Consider the following 20,642-nt stretch of genomic DNA (forward strand, 5'->3'; position numbering starts at 1 on the left):
TGACTGGATAAAGAAGTTTTGGTGTATTTATACAATGGAATACTGCTCAGCCATAAAAAGGAATCAAATAATGCCATTTACAGGAAGATGGATGGACCTGGAGATCATCATTCTAAGTGAAGTTAAGCTAGAAAGAGAAAGAAAAATATCATATGATATCACTCATATGTGGAATCTAAAAAAGACACGAATGAACTTACTTACAAAATGGAGATAGACCCACAGACATAGAAAACAAATGGTTAGCAGACATCGAAATATGCCTAGTGAAGTTTTTAGAGTTAAACATTTATGCAGTTTTCATGTTTTGTTATTGGTGTTCTCTGCTCTCAGCATCAGTTCAGGCTGTATTTTGGATCCAGTTGAGAAACACTGTACTCTGTCCCCAAAGGCACATGTCCAAGGGGCAAGTGATGGCTCTTGTGAACACACATTGAGGACATATGTTTTTACATTTCATTTCATCAGGATTCTAGTTAAATTGTGTTTTCTGTTAAAGTGCCTTTTTAGCAATTTTTGTCTTCCTAAGAATGAGTCATTCTCTAATAGTTTTTTTTTTTTTAATTCTTATTTGGGTGCCACTTACCACTTGTTTTCTTTAAAGGCCTAAGAAGCCCACAGTGCTGAGCCTTTGCTGCTATTATATAAACACCTTTGCTTCATTTCCATGTATAGCATTCATATAAAATGAAACTATTAACTTATAAATGTACTTGAGGAAGAATACAACTAGGCCTATTGTTCAGACTGCTTGTAATGCCCTTTTCTTTTTCACATGTGCTTTCTGGATGAGTCACTTTAATGCTGTGCCGCTCAGCTGATAGTAATTCTTCAACTAAATATATTCAGTTAAAGAAAATTACAGGGTGCTCAGAATCATGTTTGGGCCCTATTCACATAGACTTGCAAAAGGAAATTTTTACTTGGCCTTTCTGAGAGCTGATGTTAAGAAGTGCTCGGTTACTTTGTCAATGGGTAAAATTAATAGAAATATTTAATTCAGAGAAACAGTTCCTCAAGTTCCTGGAAAAGCTTTTATATTTACATAAAATTACACATTCTGCACATGGTCTAGAGAATGTCACTGGAGTACCATGGTTTTTTTTTTTTCCCCTTAATAAATACATATCAGTTCTCTTATATGCTATGTAATTGAAAAGTCTCTCCATATAAAATCTCACTTAAAATATTTATCTTATATCTTAGTTTTCTTAAAATTATGAATTGGAGCAAGTCTGTCATTTAAAATGTTTCGAATGAAGATCAGGCCACTCTCATATATTTACTGGAAGCCAGGAAACAAGTACTGTATGTATATTTTTCAACATAAGTAAATAGGTAAATAAGATTTGTGGGGAAAGTTTCTCCCTACATACAACTCAAGAGAGTCTAGTGAGCTTAAAAGGTTATTTATGGAGTACAAGGAAGAAAGCTATAATAAAGGACCCGATAGCGATAATTTAATTTTTTTAGTGTTATAATTCAGAGTCAGTAATTCAGTAGCAGATGTAAAAAATGAAATGAGAGAAAAAAAATTAAAGTGCCACCAGACTGACTAATCAGTCATTGAAATGCCTATAGTGGGAATTTACTCAGATAGAAAATGTTTGCACTGTCATTAAAGACTCCTTAATTTATATTAGTGAACTAATATAATGACAGCCACAGAAATATACCCTGAGGCTGACGCTATGCAGGAGACAAGCATTTCTAATCCACTCTGGTATTTAAATGTTCTTGGAACTCCAGGCACCCCACATCTCCCCACCACCTCCAGTAAAAAAAAAAATACATGTAGTTTCTCTCTCTTTCTCTCTCTCTCTCCCTCCTCTCCTTATCTCCCCTCCTCCTCCCCTCCCTCTCACACACACTTACACACATACACACATACACATACACCCTGAAGATATATTAGAAGTAATGTAGGCTAAGACCTAATTAGTTAATTCGTTGCATAATGAACATTGTCTCCCAGTTCTGTAGATTGAAGCAAATGTATTCAAGGCAAACAGTCAGGCCGGTAAACACATGTGTTAATTCTTTATAACACTTTAAAAAGAAATGTGTTATCTTTCAGACATGTCTTCAAAAGCAAAGTAACTAACTTTTAAATGTCTCCAGAGAAATACAGACTACTGCACGGGTTTTTATTTCCAGAAATATTCTTCAGATTTGGCTCTCTCTAACAAATTGGCTGTTCATTAGTATAATTGTCACTGCCTCCCAGACCTAAAATTCTATGTACCTTGTAAAACCTACAAACAGAGAACACAATCTAAGCTTAGTTCTCTTGATTAGAAAGAAGACCCGTATTAAATCAGGCCATAATGAGGTAGCAGGTAGGGAATGAGTCCCTTTTTTGTTGTTCAGATTACATCTAAATTGTTGTTTAATTTTTGATGGCACCGTTACAGTAGGAATTGGTCCTCTGGAAGATAAGGTATAGTGGGAAGGATAGTGGAATATGAAATGAATATTTATAGATTACCTATTACGTACCTGTTATAATGATAGACACTTTATCGAATCATTTCAGTTGAATGACTACCCTTTAAGGAAGATGTTATTCTCTTTACTTTGCCAATTGGGATTTAAGGACCCAGAGAGGCTACGTGATTGGCTTAATGTAACCCAACTAGTCGTTGATGTGGTAGAGATTACAACCTAGGTCCATCTGACTCCTGAGACCATGCCTGTCCCCAAATATAAGTGACTTGGCCTTGACAGAGACAACCTGAGACACTAAGCGACCAGCTGTAGTTTTTGGAAAGCTGTTCCCAGTTCAGTAACTTCCTCTCCTGTATTTGCTTTCTTCTCTTTTCCCTCATGCCCATTGCCCTGGGATTAGACCCTAGTGAAGCTGTAACATGCAGGCTTTGTCTTAGAATGTTTTCCAGGAACATAGACTATGACACTGATTAACCTGAGTTTTGCGAACTTGAGAGGCTGATCCAGATCCCCTGTAATGTCACTTCTAACTCTAAGATACCATAATTTCACCAATTTAAGGAGACATATTTGATATAATGGTATTTTTTATATAATATAGCCATAAATTTGCATGTGGGCAAAAATTCTTGGATTATTACATCTCCAGTATTTTGTTTTCTTTTGTTCAGGCATAATATTAATAATTTATTAGAGACGGAGAATAGAGAAGCCTAGGATGAAAAGATGTCCCTTACTTCTCTTATCTCAGCTTCTCACCTTCCCCTTTGTCTAAGCATCTCTTGCAACCCTGCTTCCTCTTGATATTATTAGACAGACTTCAACTTCCTGCTTCCTTTTCATATTGACATAATAATTGATATACTAGCTTTCAGTCATCATGGTCGTATCTAACTTCTACATTGACATTTAGTTGCAAAAGTGGGCATAAATTTAAATTTGAATAGAAACTTCTTGAAGTATGCATATTCATTCAACAAACATTTATTGTGTGGTAAGTACTGAGGGAAAAGCAAGGTGTCAGGTAGAGATCTTACCAACAAGGTAAGCTTGAGGTTTTAGAGTGGAGTCTCTTTTTATGTACACGAAATAAAAATAATCCTCACTTAAAGCAGAAGATGATATGTGGAAGATGACTTAAACAAACAGAAGTGGCTATAAATGAGAGAGAATTTGGACTACAGCTCTAGAGGGATTTATAGCGGACTAAGGATTTGAGATGTGAAATTGATGAGAACAGATATCTAGAAAATATTGTTTTATTCAGAATTCAACTTTAGGGTAAAAGCCATTTCACTGGATTAAAAATAATGTCTCTTGTTATCTGAGTTATCTAGTCGTTTGTATGCATAGCAACTTGATTAGGCTGTTTCTGTATTGAACAATCGAAAGAATCCTCCTCGTCATCCCCTTTTTATTACTGGAATTACTGTTGCTTTTAGTAGGAGAATTACTATTGTGACTTAAACCTGGCCTCTGGGCACATTTTGTTTATTGCAGAAAGTTATGGTGAGTTTATTTCTTCCGTGTAAGCGTAAATGACGTAAACCTCTTGGCAACTTCCTATCTTCGGTTTTTCAATCAAGCAAATGGGAAAGGAGAAACCTTTTGAATAATTAGCAAGAATCTACTGGAAAAACCCAAGTGAGAAAAATTCAATTTTAAAGTCAGAGAGAATGATGTGCTCCACAGCAAACTTATCCTTTAAGTAAAGCAAGCCATGATTTCTGAGCCATTAACAAATTTTTGGCAAGACAAAACTCTCTTAGACTTTTCCAATAAAGAATAATTTCCATACTTGTCAGATCTAAACAAATGGAACTAAATTGGACATAGCCATTTGAACTGACAGATTAATAGGGAAAAAAATAATTTGTCTTTAGTGTTGGTGTTTGATTTTTAGTCTCTTGAACTTCCATGTATATTTAAGGCAATTTCTCCTCATTGAGTTATAAAGGTGTGTGCGTGTCAGTGTGATAAATTTGTATCAGAAGACTGGCTGAAATTTGCCAGGGGTTGATTTTATCAGTCTCTTGAATTTTTCACTATAATTCTGATATTCCTCTGAATGAGACTGAAATTTACTTTAAAAAAAAAAAAAAGAATTGTAATATTATTCTATTTCTCTTTCACTGCCCTTTAATGAAAAGGACTGTGTTTCAGAGGCCTGGAGTTAAAAAAAAAATCAATGTCACAGGCTACTGAAATTCTGATACTTACCTTGTCTTTTCAACTAGATCCCTGCCAAATGCTGTTGATATTGATAAAAGGCTCTTCATACATAATTGGCAGTCATTCAGTAATAAAGCATCTATAAAACAGCGTAAGTTTAAAAAAAAAGGTATCTCTGTGAAAAGAAGGCATCATAAGAGATCTGGAAAGTGTGCATGTATTTAGGATCAGTTTGAATACAATACTTAAAATTATTGGTTGTCAATGAGGAGAGAAAAAGAGAAGTGCAGAGAATGCTAGGGGTAATTAAAGCAATTAATGATAGTGTTTGAGGGCTGACTGAAGCTTTGTGGGTGTGTATGCGCCTATGTGTTCGCTGCGGTTTACTTTAAATTCTCTGTATCAACAGTTACTTTTCATGTCTCTATGAGTATAAAAAGTACTAAAGACAGGAACTTTTACCGTAGATACTGGTTTATAAAAATCAGGATCTTTCAACAAAAGAAAAATATTTGATCCTTTTATTTAATTTAACCTTAAATCATTTATATAGCCAAGAACACACATTAATAAGATAAGATCTCTTTGAACCTTAGTTTATCTTTAATCTTCAAATTAGATTTTAAAGAATGAAATATTAGGAATTCCATCAATAAATTTAAATAGAAATGGATTCATTTGAGCTAATGGCCGAATAAAATGGTGACATTCCCATATTAAACATGATGATTTGGTATATTATATTACACATTTTCACTTATTTCATGAGGAGTAGAATTTTTATGAGCAGTAATTCAGAAAAATGAGTTGACTTCATGGAACTATTCTCCACGTTAAAAAAAAAAAAAAGCTTTAATGGATACTGTTTTCTTTTAGTTGTATTGGAGAATACCTGGTAAAATGTTCTAAACACTTTGCATGTTGTTCTTTAGTTTCAGCTCAAATTCTCAAGAGCAACCTTGCCACAATGGAACAACAGATTGTTAATCTGGAACGTGACATCAAGCGATTCCCCCAAACAGAAAATCAACATGATAAGTTTGTGGAAAAGATGACGATATCCTTTATTTATTTAAGTATTTTGTTTAGTTATTAGTTTCTCTGTGTGTGTGTGTGTGTGTGTGTGTGTGTGTGTGTGTCTGTCTGTCTGTCTGTCTGTCCATCTATCAGTTTACTATGTGGTTAGTTGTCAACCTGCCAGTCTGTTTACATGGTTTGGATGAATTTGTATTTAGGCTGTTTTTATATGAGCAGTGTACATTTTAGTTCATGATGTTTTGAACCAGATAGAGTAGGCAAGAGAACAATTCTATCAGGAAAAAAATGGCGTTTCTCAAAGGATTTCATTTGAAGGCAAGGTAAGTCTTATAAGGCTTGATTAGATATAAAACAAAACAAAGAATCTTCTTATCTAACTAGCTGTTTAAAGGAAATAATCAACAGAAGATTTTTTCTGGTCAAAATTTTTATTTTCCTCTTTGTGTGTGGAGGGTGATATTTTCCAAAGGGATACATGCATTTTCAAGGGCAATCAGGGCAATCAGAGGATAATATCAGTGAACTGAAAGGTTATGAAGAATGAAATGGATGCATCGATGGATGGATAGATCAATTGATCAGTAGATGATCTATTTTAATAAATTGTAGTGGGGGGAGTATAGCTCAAGTGGTAGAGCGCATGCTTAGCATGCCTAAGGTCTTGGGTTCAATCCCCGGTACCTCCATTTAAATCTATCAGTCAATAAACCTAATTACCTCCCCCCTCAACAACAACAACAACAACAAAAAGTGAGGGTATAGTTCAAGTGGTAGAATCCATGCTTAGGACGCACGAGGTCCTGGGTTCAATCTCCGGTACCTCCTCCAAATATAAATAAATAAACCTAATTACCTCCCCTTCATCAAACAAACAAATAAATAAATTTTAGTAGCTATCTGTGTAACATTAAGCATTTCCTGCTACATAAATGTTTTTACATCCCTGTTTTACATACAGTATATTCATGTAAATTACAGAAATACATGAAAGGAAAGCTTGAGAAGCAACATTTAGCTTGAGTTGTTTAATGTTAAAGCTGGTGTCTAAAGATAAACTACATTAGAGCTGATTTTTTTCTATTCTATTTTGGTTTTCAAAAGTTAAAGCCATATCCTTCTCCTCTGGGTTTAAGTAAATATCTTGAACTGCAGATTGATTCACCATTTTATATCTCTAGAAGGAATAAATACTGCAAATTCTTTATCTGATAATAAGTAAATTCCTTCAACTATATGGCCGTCACCTTGTTGCAAGGTTAAATCTCCTGCCTTTTACTTTGATATGCTTTCTTTCCTGCCTAACTTGGGAGTTATGGTACTGAACTTGAATTACTTGAGAATGGCCATTTAGATTTATGTGAAAACAATTTTTTCATTTTCAGTTTTTTGGTTCATGAGTTTACACTGTATTTTGTGTGGTCCTTTAGTGAGGCCAAGTACTGATATAAATAGGAATACTGGAAACATAAGTTTGTGGGTGACTGGAGGCAGGAAATCCTCAAAAAATAACCTTGGATTACATAACTGCCCACACTGAAATATATAATGTGGGGATTTTACTTTGTTGCTGATTAGATTTTTTTTCAATTTTGTTATGTTGTCCTATGGCTGGAAACACCACCTACATTTTTCAACTTGTGATTTTTGGTTCTTGCTTCACATATTTGAATTTAATTCCTGATCTCCTTGTTCTTTTTAACATTTTATTCCACAGTTGGCTTCTGGCCACACAGCAGCATGCAACATTGAGGCGTCTTTGTTGCTCATTTAGCAAAAGAAAAGTAATTTCAAACCCTCATGAACTTGGCCTGGACTCTTTATTTTATTTCTCTCTTTATGCAGGTAATTAAGCACTTTAAAATGAAAATCCAGAGCCTTCTGTATCTGTATGTTACAGATGAGTGGTTATTCTTCATTTAAGTGGCACTAAAGTGTGACTGTTTGTCCACAAGGGGATTGAAAACTATATTAAAATGTATGGAGCTGTTACTTTGCATATCATATTTTTTAAAAGCACAAAATAAAGTTTACAGCAATTTATTTTAGAGAAACTATTAGAATATTGAGTTGGTGAAAAATTCCAAATTAATAAATGAAAATGATAGAACTCTTGCTCCAATTATTCCTGCTTCGGAAAGCTCCTTGAGCATCCTTTGAGAGTTTGGATCTCCTAGAAAATGACAAAGAAAATGTGTAACCATCATATGTATATATGTCATATAAATTTGGGTGCCTACTTAGTATTTTTTCTACTCTTCTGGGAATTCCAAAAGAGAAGGATATTGTATTGTGGAATACTTGATTCTGGTTTAAAATTAGAACCATGATTCTGTTTCTAGTGTAGGATTCTTTGTACTGGATGATCTTACATGTGTTTCTGTCTCCTGCCAATAAATTGTTTTGCCTCAGGTCACTGGCCCTTTAAATTGAATAACTACAGGAACAAGTATAGGGGTAGCTTCCCTTGAAAGTAACCTTACCTATTTAAACAGTAAAGGACTGTGAGTTCAAAAACTGAATAGCCCTGCTATTCCTGGACTTTCAGTGCTATAGTTAGCAGCAATGGTGTGATGGCCAGAGGGCAACTGAGTGTGCTGGTTGAATCTTCACCAGATCTCCAGGTTGGGCTAAGTCCCATAGCACCCTGTGTTCACCATTACTATTTCACGCTATTGATTGAACACTTTTCTTATGGTAGGCCTCGCCAGGCCATGAAAATACAACAGTGTACAGGATAGAATGCTTGACCTCAAGCTGCTGACAGTCTGATATTTACACTCTTGTCTGTCTTGCTGTCCCTATGGCCAAGATCATGTCCGGTGTGTTAATTTCTCCATGCTCATCCCAGTGCACAGCACCTAGCAATAAGTATGTGTTGAATTACAGAATATTATAGCCAGAGACAGTGAAGATCATCCAGTCCAAGATCCTATTTTTTTTTTTTTGAGGAGGAGGAGGTAATTAGGTTTATTCACACATATATATATATTTCTTTCATTTTAGTTTTTTTAACACCTTTATTGTGGTATGGTTCCAGTAAACTACACATATTTCAGATGTACAATTTGATGAATTTTGATAGATGTACACACCCATGAAACCACCACCACTATCAAGATAGCTAACATTTCCATTACTCCCCAAGAGGTACAAATTTCAAATTCCCAATTTATCCCTTCTTACCCACTTTACCCCCTGATAACCATAAGTTTGTTCTCTATGTCTATGAGTCTGTTTCTGCTTTGCAGATAAGTTCATTTGTGTCCTCTTTTTAGATTCTGTATATAAGCAATATCATGTGTCATTTTTCTTTCTTTTTCTGGCTTACTTCACTTAGAATGATGATCTCCAGGTCCATCCATGTTGCTGCACATGGCATTATTTCATTCTTTTTTATGGCTGAGTAGTATTCCACCACACACCCACACCCACACCCACACACACACACACACACACACATATACACACATGTATATATACACATATATACACACATGTATATATGCCACATCTTCTTTATCCAATCATCTGTTGATAGACATTTGGGTTGTTTCTATGTCTTGGCTATTGTAAATAGTGCTGCTATGAACATTGGGATACATGTGTCTTATTGAATTAGAGTTTTTCTCCAGATACATGCCCAGGAGTGGGATTGCTGGATAATACAGTAAGTCTATTTTTATTTTTTTAAGGACTCTTCATACTGTCCTCCATAGTGGCTGCACCAATTTACATTCCCACTAGCAGTGTAGGAGGGTTCCCTTTTCTCCACACCCTCTCCAGCATTTATCATTTGTGGACTTTTTAATGATGGCCATTCTAACTGGTGTGTGGTGATACCTCATTGTAGTTTTGATTTGCATTTCTCTGATAATTAGCGATATTGAGCATGTTCTCATGTGTCTGTTGGCCATCTGGATGTCTTCTTTGGAGAAATGTTTATTTAGGTCTTCTGCCTATTTTTTCATTAGGTTGCTTGGTTTTTTGATATTAAGGTATATGATCTGTTTGTATATTTTAGAAATTAGTCCCTTGTCAGCCGCTATTTATTTATATTTTTAATGGAGGTACTGGGGATTGAACTCAGGATCTCATGCATTCTAGGTATGCACGCTACCACTGAGCTAAACCCTCTCTGACAAGACTCTACTTTTACTGAGCACTTCAGAAGAGTGGTAAGCTGTGCTTATAGTTATAAAACTTTTCTTCATGTAAGTCTTCTCAGAAACTTGAGTAACATTGAATCACATTTTTAGAGCACACGTGTAAAGTGTAATCAGTTTTAGAAGGGATAATTCACACCTTTTAAAAGGAAATGTCAAAAGATAAAAAAAATAAAAGAATGAAACCTCCCCTATGAATGGAATGGCCCAGGCTATTTCATGCCTCCTACGGAATAGTCAGTGGCATTAGAGGGGAGCTCATCACCTCTGTCTCCTTTTCTCTACCCAAAATCTGTTGCTTGTTTCAACTCAAAAAAAAAAAAAAAAAAAGATGTAAAGAGTATAATAAGCAAGACTAATTTTATGAAACTACCAAAAGGGAGAAATGGAGAAAATTCTCTCATAAATCATTGCAGAGAGGGTCTAGGATCAAAGGGGATGGTCTGTAACGGATATAAGAGTGCCATATATATATATACACAAATATTGTTCAAAAATTTAGATAACCATATGGGGAAATTATTACTATGATTCTAATTTTTTTTAAAAAAGCAGAGTCCTTTGTAGTCTTCATAACCAATATGCTCATCATAATTGAAAGTTTTAAGTTCAGTTGTTTGTACAGTAAATTCAAATAGAACCTTTTTTTAGTAAGTTATAAAAATGATAATATTCATTCATTGATTGAATGTTTACTGTGTATCAGACACTGCCTAATTTTACATGCTTGAGCTTTTAAAAACTGTCCCCATTTGTTAAATGAGGAGTATTTTCCATCTCTGGTGATGAAATTGATCACAGTTGTCCTTGTGTCATTGCAGTTAGCTCAACGTGTGTCAGGATAACTTCAACAACTCATCAAGTTATGTATCATAGCTCCATTATTTTCAATTCATTAATTTTGCAGGGTCATCTTTTTTTATATTTTAAGGTTACCAGAATTTCTGTGGTCTGTGTCAGTGTTTGGGACCTACTATAAAAATTGGCGCAGTGAGGTTCTGAATCACGTCTGGTTTCAAAGTTTTGAAAAATAACTTGTGCTTAGGAGAGGTGAGAGGGAGCATTATGAATGGACTGCTTGCCAGTCCTGAGGCTTGTTCTCTTGGACTTGACATTCTTTGTGGATTCCGATTTTTGCAGCTTTTGTCTTTGGATCAGCCATATGACTAGGAAAGGGTTTTTCTTTCATTCTTTTAAATCCAGGCTTCACTTTTATTTACCGCTCCTTGCTTTTTCTGACGGGGAAGACCATTCTTAAAAGAGGGCTTCTTAGACTTTAAAATATGCTTTGTGGTCCATTCTTAACATCTTAAACTGTCTAAAAAGCACATTAACCACAGTGTTGACCTTACTGCTTATATCTTGTTGACAAATTTCTTCCTACATTTACTCACATAGATTTTGTCAATGGCAGAGCTGTCTATTGCGCAAAATCAGCTTAGCTTTTTGATTGACTGCTGGCTAAATCATTTTACCAACTGGAGGACAGGGAGGACTGAGCAGTGGGGCACCATTAACACATTGACAAGAAGAGCTGACAGAATGTTAATGACATTAACACCCTGTCAGCTAACTATCAACACCTGGGATTTCCTCCTAGTAGGAGGGAGAGTCATTTGAAGTGGTTAAAAATCAAGTTACCGAGGAAGCATTTTGTCCTTACCAGACAGTTCAAAACAGATTTGGGGTCTCCACTGCACTGCAATTATGTTGGTTTTTCTTCCACTATTCTTTATTAAGAGAATAATTTTTTAAACGATGATAAACTCAAAGGGAGTTTGTGCTCGATGACAGTAACATTAATTACCTTTGAGAACATGCCGGTGACAGGTTTTAGTGAGAGGATGATTCACACTTTAGAAAGTAAATGCCATATGAAATAGACAAAACAAAACAAAAAGCTAGAAGCCTCAAGAGCAAAGCCTTTTTTGGGGCGGGGGCATGGGGCCATAGGAATGTAGTAATCCAGCCTGTTCTCTAGTTTCTGAAGAAAAATCAAGAACTTTAGATGAGACTGGAGGGAAATTCACTGGCTCGGACTCTCTCATTACCTTCAATTGCCTGTTGGTTTCAAACTCAGAAAATTAGGAAGTTCAAATCAAAACTATTTTTTATGAGACTGCTCAGGGCAAGAGGGTCCGGGACTTAGAAAGAGTGAGAAAGACAAGGAAGGAGGAGAGAGATGTGGGGGAGGGAGGGAGGAAGGAAGGAAAAGACAGTGAGCATGGGAGCATGGTCAGTCATAGAGAAAATGCTTATATTGAAAATCAAATTGGGGGAGGGTATAGGTCAGTGGTAGAGTAGGCATTGATTTGAAATAGAAAGGTATTATCATTTGTAATAAAGTAAATAAAAATGATAATAAAATAGTAATAGTAGCAACTGTTTAGTCATGTGCTGGTCACAGTGCTAAGAATATATAGGCGTATATATATAAAATCTCTAGTGATCTCCAGAGCAATCCCACGGGGTAGGTACTCTTGTTAACCCCATTTCAAATATGTGAAGATTGAGGCTGTAGAAGTTCAAAGGTTCAGACACGTGTATGAGATCACGTACGTTCTAAGTCTGGCTAATGAGAGCCAAGATTCAAGTGTTGGTCCTTCAGACTCCAAACCTTGTGCTTGTAACCATGGTATTGTGCTGCCTCTGGGGTCAGAAAGCTTCGTGAATTTGAGATGAATTTCACGTTGTTCACTGTGAAACTATATATTGCTTCATTTTCAGTCTCCTTCAAATGGAAAAAAAAAATACTCTTTTTGAAAGGTTTATAAACTCATTTAAAAATGTGCTGCTCACTTACACCGTATCCTCCTCAAAGTCTTCCTTAATCATAGCAATCAAAATTTCCTTGTCCCCTGTGTTCTCATAACATTTTAATGTTTTGATTATTGTACTTGCTGGCTTGCTTATACTCTGCTTATGTGCATGTCTGTTGTGTTCACTGGGTTCTAAAATCTTTTGAGATAGTTGCTTACTTGTCTTTGAGTACAACAGACTTAGCACAATGCTTAGTAGAAAGTTGTCTTAATAAATATTTGTTTAAATAGAGTTCATATTATAATGATTCATGTTAAACAACATTCTAGCGAGCAAATAGAAAATATGAGCTTGTTATCCTGACATAACTTCAGTTTGACAAAAGAAAGGGGTATAACATGTTTCCAGTGTTATTCCTTTATATGTTTTGATTTCAAATGCAGGTATTTAGAGTTATCTCTTTAACTCTTAGAAATCACATTCTAAGAAACTATCTGAATGGAACACATGTTTTTTAGGATCAGTCAGCTCAAAACTTTTCTATTTGAAGACTCTTGCTTGTTTGAACTTCAGCCAGAAATTACCATGAGCTACATTTTTCCGACTTTGCCTAGAGGGAATTGATAGACATTTGATGCACGATGCTAATGGTGAGAAAAGAACATACTGCTTGGTTGAAGGGTGCATAAACCCTTTCAGGCCACTAGCGACTCATCTGGGAAATCATCTTTTTCAGAACATAAAACGGGACATAATTCGTCTGAAAGAGTTAATGTACCCCCAACCTGACAAATTCTCATTCCTACCAGAAGCTAAGTTTTAAGAGATTAAAAGCCTGTCTGTGGGATTTATTCATACTGAGTAGAAATGATATAAAATAAAAAGAAGCTTGAAAAAATAAATGACCCAATAATGAATATGTTTGTGTGTATGCATGTGTCCTAGGGAACACGTAGCATATACACACATCTATATGTAGAGATGTGCTTTAAAGCCATTTAATATTCACAAGAGCTTAGATTGGATATCGTAGTGATGACACTGAGGTTTTTTTCCTTTTGCTTTGATTTGAAATTTATGAAAACTCTTTATTTTCCATTATGAAGGGCATGCATGCTGTGTTAAATACACAGTTGATAGGCAATGATAATGATGTTAGTGTAACTAGTCAAGTCATACACTCTTGCAGCAAAATCTCAATCAGGTACTATTTTTATAATGTAGAAAAATATATCAATGTCTTCTTCTGTATTAGAAGTTTGTTTAGTTATTTCTTGTTAGGATCTGATATAGCGTAGGAAAATTATAGCGAGTAAACTTAGCTTTTTCATTTGAACTTTCCCTGTTCCTTTCTTCTGGTTTTAAAATTTGAGATATAGGAAATGAATTAGCTTTATAAGATGAAAACAAAAAAAATGCAAAAAAAGACAGCAAGTCAATATGTTTAATAATCATGTAAAGCTACTCTCCTGTGGGTTGCAAAGGCAAAATAGGATAATAACCTATTAAATTGTCCCAGTTCATTACTGAAGTTAGAAATGGAAAGAAATACATAACAAACATCACTGAAATTTTTAAACTGAATCTTGATGATGGATATATATATCCATATCCATACACATACACACGTACCTCATAAGACAAGCATTTAAAATTATAATCAGCTTGAGAGGATTACATCTCAGCTACTCACTTGAAGCTAAGGCACTCACTAATGGTGAGAATGGCAAATAAATTAAAAATTTAACAAGGAACTATAGAAAAGCTCTCCCAGGATCATCAGTGAGAAGAATATGATTAGTCACAAATTGATGTTGAAAAGTGATGAGTAACTGAGTTCATAATGGTTCCAAAGGGTGAAGGTGTCAACCCCTCTTTACCTTGTCAAAAGCAGATGTTTAGTAAATGGCTTTTTCATATCTGCTAAGGCATTATCAAATTTGTGCACAGCATCTCTGCTCAATTACTGATCTCTAGATTTCTTTATTATGGTCCTGACTGAAAACCTAAAGAGATCCCATTTAATTTTGCACACTGTTGAGAAAAACTCTTGTCAAATTCATTTGTCCCATATATATATATACACTTTTGAATTTTAATATTCTTTATAAATACAAAGCATTTTTATTAATCTGTTTGAATGAAGAGAATTGGATGAGTATCAATAGACCTAAGTTCTAGGTTTGGTCTTTGCAAACCTAGGAAAGGCACTGTTTCCCCATTTGTAAAACTGAAACAAGAATACTTGCCTTGCCCAGCTCACATAAGTTGTTATTAGGACAAGGTATAATGACTTTGAACATGCTTTGTAAAATGAAAAAACCACATACAAGGTGTCATTTATCCTTCTCCCCTAAACCTCACAAGTGGGAAATAAGTTATTTCCCCCAAGGAAAATGTTCTTTATAAACAAACATGGTCTGCTTTTGTCCCACTTCATTTTATCTAAGTTTGCTTTTTAAAATTTTTTTTCTTTCTATTTAAAGACACAGAGAAAGGCTAATCTCTTTAAAATGTTGTAAATGCCTATGGAAGAAACAGGATGCCTACACCTCATTATTCGAGGTGTATCCAGGTGTTTGGGATTAAACAAATCCCTACCTTTTCCACTTAGGTATGAGAGAGAGAAGCAACCAATGGAATTTGAAGATGCTTCCATACTCCATAAGAGGTGATATTCTAAATGTTAGAACACCTATGAAGATGCAGGTATGTTTCCTGCTTTCAAGAAGGCATGTAGTCCGGGAGGTAAAACTGACAGAAGAGAGCAACCAACAGTGCAAGGTAATTTCACTGTAAATGAGTGTAGTGCAGGCTGAAAACGCAATAGGCACTTTAACTCTTTCTTCCCCTCTTTTGTCGTGAGACAGCATTCCAGCTTTGACCACCGTCGAGAATTAACATTGCAACTTTATTATTTTGTTGGAAATGTACTCTCAAACCAAGGAAGAGACCCAAATGAAAAGTTAAATATGGAAATGTATTCCAGAGCCAAATGGAAATAACTTGTATGTCATTCTTTGTTTTGCATTAACTATCTCCCTCAGCACAGATAATTAAGAACTGTACCAACAATTTCTCTAGGTTCAAAACCAAGTTTCTTTCCATATATTTATAAAGCAGCTCCTACAGAACCTAGCCACATACTATTCTCTCTGCTCTAAAGAAGGTTAACTTTTTTTAGTTTTATTTTTTATTGATGTATAGTTGATTTATGATGTTAGTTTCAGGTGTACAGCAAAGCAATTCAGTCATACATATACATATACATATATATTCTTTTTCAGATTCTTTTCCATTATAGCTTATTACAAAAAACTGAATGTAATTCCCTGTGCTATACAGTAGGTCCTTGTTGTTTACCTATTTTATATATAGTAATTTGTATCTATTAATCCCAAACTCCTACTAATTTATCCCTCCCTTGCTCTTTCCCCTTTGGTAACCATAGTTTGCTTTCTATGTCTGTGAGTGTGTTTCTGGTTTGTAAATAAAATTTATATCATTTTAGATTCCACATATAATTAATATCAAATGATATTTGTCTTTCCCTGTCTGACCTACTTCACTTAACATGATAATCTCTAGGTCCATCTATGTTGCTGCAAATGGCATTATTTTATTCTTTTTTATGGCTGAGTAATATTCCATTGTGTGTATATGTGTGTGTGTGTGTGCGCGCGCACATGCATGCTGCATCTTCTCTATCCAATCATCTGTCGATGGACATTTAGATTGGTTCCATGTCTTGGCTATTGTAAATAGTGCTGCTATGAACATTGGGGTGCAGGTGTCTTTTTGAATTAGAGTTTTCTCCAGATATATGCCCAGGAGTGGTATTCCTGAATCATATGTTAAGTCTATTTATAGTTTTTTGAGGAATCTCCATACTGTTTACCATAATGGCTGCACCAAACTACATTCCCACCAACAGTGTAGGAGGGTTCCTTTGTCGCTGCACCCTCTCCAGCATGTATTATTTGTAGACTTTTTAATGATGGCCATTCTGATTGGTGTAAGATGATACCTCATTGTAGTTTTGATTTGTGTTTCTCTGATAATTAGTGATATTGAGCATGTTTTCATGTGCCTGTTGGCTGTCTGGATGTCTTCTTTGGAGAAATGTGTATTTAGGTCTTCTGCCCATTTTTTAATTGGGTTGCTTGTTTTTCTGAAATAAAGCTGTACGAGCTGTTTGTATATTTTGGAGATTAGTCCCTTGCCGGTCACATCATTTACAAACATTTTCCCCCATTGTAAAAGAAGCTTGAATTTAGTTATGAGCACACCTCTGAAAAAAAATCACTCAAAGGATGGTGTTTCCTAAAGTTTAATTGTGTGACATTGTTACCAAACCAAACTTGTGTCCACTCACCTGCGTGCTTAGGTAAAGCCAATCTGCTGACACCGGGTTGTAGTGAAGGAAAGTGCAGCATTTATTGTAAGGCAGCAGACAAGGAGTCCGGGGCTAGTGCCCAAAAAACCTGAATTCCCCAAAAGATGGGTTTCAGGAAAGCATTTTTAAAGCCAAGATGAGGGAGGGGGTCGCAGGGTATGTGATCAGCTCATGCACAATTTTCTGATTGGTGATGGTGAGGTAACAGGGTGATGTCACAGGGGTTAATGATATCAGTGCTCAGGCTCCAGTAGGTCTGGAGGCTAGGGGCTCATGGTAGTCGCGTAGTTAACTTCTTCCCATTTGGTGGGGGTTTTAGCATCTGTAAAACAACCCAGGAATGTACATTAGATACTGTAACCAAGGTACTTCAGGGAGGAACTAAAGATTCTGTGACTGCCATAGGGCTAATTTACTATTTAAATTCTTACCAGTTCTCCTGGCCCAACTGCTGTTTCTGTTGCTACTTGTTCACAGCCTTTCAACCATTGATTCATGAGCCAGACTTTTGTGACTTAGGGGAGGCCTGGGACTACAGCTTTTTTACAAACAAGAGGCAGGCAGAGGACATGGGGGGAGGAGTCTGTCCCGGGCAGGCCCCATAGGGTCCTGCTGGGTTACAACACTGGTTTTAAAAGCATTAAGAATTAACCAGGTAGGGAAGGTTGTGGTTTGGAGCAGCTTCATGGAGAAGAAAGATTCAACTCCTGCTGCAGTATAAGCTCTCTACGTGCAGGAAGTTTCCTGTGTTGGTTTGGTGGTGATCATCTTTTGTAATCCCAGTGCCTGGCACATAGTAGGGCTCTGTACGTGTCTGGTGAATGAATGAATGCATGATTTGCTCTCTGCTGACATTTTATTTCAAAAATGTTGGCATATTTTAGAGAGGTAGTCGTTAAAAAGATTTTGCTGCATGCTCTTATAGGTCATCCAAAATGTGATTCTGTTTGACTTTGAAATTTATTTAATGTCTATTGAAACAACCCCCCCCCCAAAGCCCCTCACTAATTATGTCTGATTAGATAAATGTGAACATGATTTTGCATTCCAAGAACTCACCCAAACTGGACTGGATGCAGATATCATAGGACTGGGTTGAAGGAGAGTCAGGATTTGATTTGAAGTGACCAACTAAACATTATAGGGCTTATTGTATTTACAAACAGGATGCTTTATTACTAAACTTAATTTTATTTAATGATTCCCATATTATAGAATTAAATAGCTTTAAATTCATGTTAAAAAGCATTAATTGGTGACAGACACTGAGATGCCTTATGATGGGCATATTACATTATGTAACGTATCTGTCTAAAACTTCTGATATCACTACATAATTGACACAGTTTGCTGTGTGCTCTGAGTTGTATCTCCCTTTTGGCCACATGTATATTGTCATTTTTAAATGCCTGGATATGCCTTGTGAATGAAGTCTTAGGTCTGTGAGGTATATAAAAATGAGTAACACATGGACCTTTCATTCAGAACATGTAAGTTTGTAAACAGAATCAACAATACCTGAATGATTATACGACGATATGGGTATGATCAGTGCAATGTAAAATGGGGAATTCATTCTATAAGATAATAAATCTGAGTACATCCATAGAAGTTTCCATTCTGCATAGTGTTCACATACTTCATCTTAGTAATTCAGAGCAGCGGGAGATCACTTCAGACTGAAAACTTGCGGGGGGGGGTAGGTTTGATGGAAATTTGCAGACTAGACATAAGCAAAGACTCAGTCTGTAAAGATCAAAACTGTGTTGAAAGAAGATCAAGTACACGTGTGCGGCTCAGAGTAGCGAGAGTTACAACTAGTAAAAGGAGTAACAAATCAAATCTCAAAAGATCAGAAATACTGGTCTGAAGAGTTTGAATAGTGTTTGGTGGGTAGTAAAGAGCTGAAAGGCAAATAACTTATTTCTCCTTTCTCTCCCTATTTCCAACCACCAAGTGGTATTTGCTTAAATGGGGTGATCCCTGCCACCTGCCGACTACTGATCCAAGTATGGACTAAAGTCAGAATTGTTTCCAGCATTAGAAAGGTTGTGGACATGTGTGTCTGATGGGGCAGATGAATTTTTTTTTTTTTTTTTACATTCAGTTTAACTGCCCTATAGCTTGGATTTATAATACAGCAGTAACAACATACTTGTATAGTATTTTACAATTTAAAAAGTTCTTTTATTGTTTTCATGTCTCCTTGAAATGTTCCATAACAAAAGCTATTAAGTCTTGCAGCTTGTTGATGTTTTTGAGGATTTATTCATTCCACAAATGTTGATTTAGTGATTCTTGCTATGTGCCAGGCATTGTGCCTAGGTACTTGGAATATACTAGTGAGCAAAAAAGATATGATGTAACCTAAGGGAAGTTTTAATTTGGTGGAAGAGATACACATTAAACAACTCTACAACAACAGTGGCAGGTGACACAGAAGAAATTTATAATGCCATATCAATCTTCAACCTAGTTAGGGAGCTCTCTCTTGAGAAGGTAATGCTTGAGCTGAGATGTGAAGGATGGATAAGACGTCAAGAGAAGAGGTGAGGATGAATCTTTACTTCTGCCTGTTTACCTACAGGTGTTAAAAGTATTTGACAGTTTGGTACCTTGATGATGATTTGGTTCATTGCAATTCTAAGGCATCTAGTTTCCTGTCCATGGTCTTACTGGATTTGCACTTCTAGTGGAGTTTTGAAGTTGGAGAGTTAGAAATCCCTCAAATGGAACCAAATGCTGAAGACATTTTATGTTTCAAAAAGTTTTAACTTTTTTTCCCCAAAGTTGCTTTTACTATTGGCTAGGGATTGAGTGTGGGTAATTTTGAAAAGCTATGTCAGATTCAGTGGAAAACCTAAAACCTTACTAACATTGTGGGAGCTAGAAGTTTTCAGCTTTAGAGGTTCGAATAGATTTAGATATTTATCCAAACCGAACTTTCAAACCATCAGAGATTTATTTGTCCATTAGTCGTTTACATAACGCTTAACTACAGTGGTTTCCACTTTCAACATTTACTTTTTTTTATTTAAACAGCTTAATCGAGAGCTATAAAAACACTGGTTCAGTCTTTTCAATAATGAAACGCAGCTGCCATGGGTTAGTCTTACTGAAGAAACCCTGCTGCCTACAGGAAGTTTAGGTGTCAAAGTGGTGTTTTTTAAATACCAAAGATCTAGTTTGGATTGTAAGGTCATATCTTTCAATAGCAAGTTTATAAAATCCTGGCAGTTTAATATATATATATAATATACACATACATACACACACATATATATATACACACACACACACATATATATATAAATACCCATGTGTGTATATATACACACATATATATACACATTCATATACACATATGTATATATTATTGAAGTAGTCAGTTTTACACTGTTGTGTCAATTTCTGGTGTACAGCAATAATGCTTCAGTCATATATATTCATACATATATTCATTTTCATATTCTTTTTCACCATAAGTTACTACAAGATATTGAACATAGTTCCCTGTGCTATACAGTATAAACTTGTTTATCTATTTTATATATACTGGGCAGTTCTTTTGATTTGTGTCGTGTGTGTGTGTGTGCATGGTGTACATTGTTTGTGTGATGCAATACCAAGAGTAATGGGGATTAACTCGATACGTTAATTAAAAT

General features: G+C 35.6%; 1 protein-coding gene across 1 annotated transcript in view; it reads left to right on the forward strand.

The window, feature by feature from the left end:
- DIAPH2 (diaphanous related formin 2) overlaps positions 1–20,642 on the forward strand; it is a 780,329-nt gene that overhangs the window by 473,885 nt on the left and 285,802 nt on the right. Inside the window, exon 23 of the mRNA XM_032474690.1 lies at positions 5,553–5,677. Coding sequence (XP_032330581.1) covers positions 5,553–5,677 — 125 coding nt within the window. The remainder of the gene's footprint in view (positions 1–5,552; positions 5,678–20,642) is intronic.

Source organism: Camelus ferus, chromosome X (assembly GCF_009834535.1).
Source record: "Camelus ferus isolate YT-003-E chromosome X, BCGSAC_Cfer_1.0, whole genome shotgun sequence".
Taxonomy (NCBI): Eukaryota; Metazoa; Chordata; class Mammalia; order Artiodactyla; family Camelidae; genus Camelus; species Camelus ferus.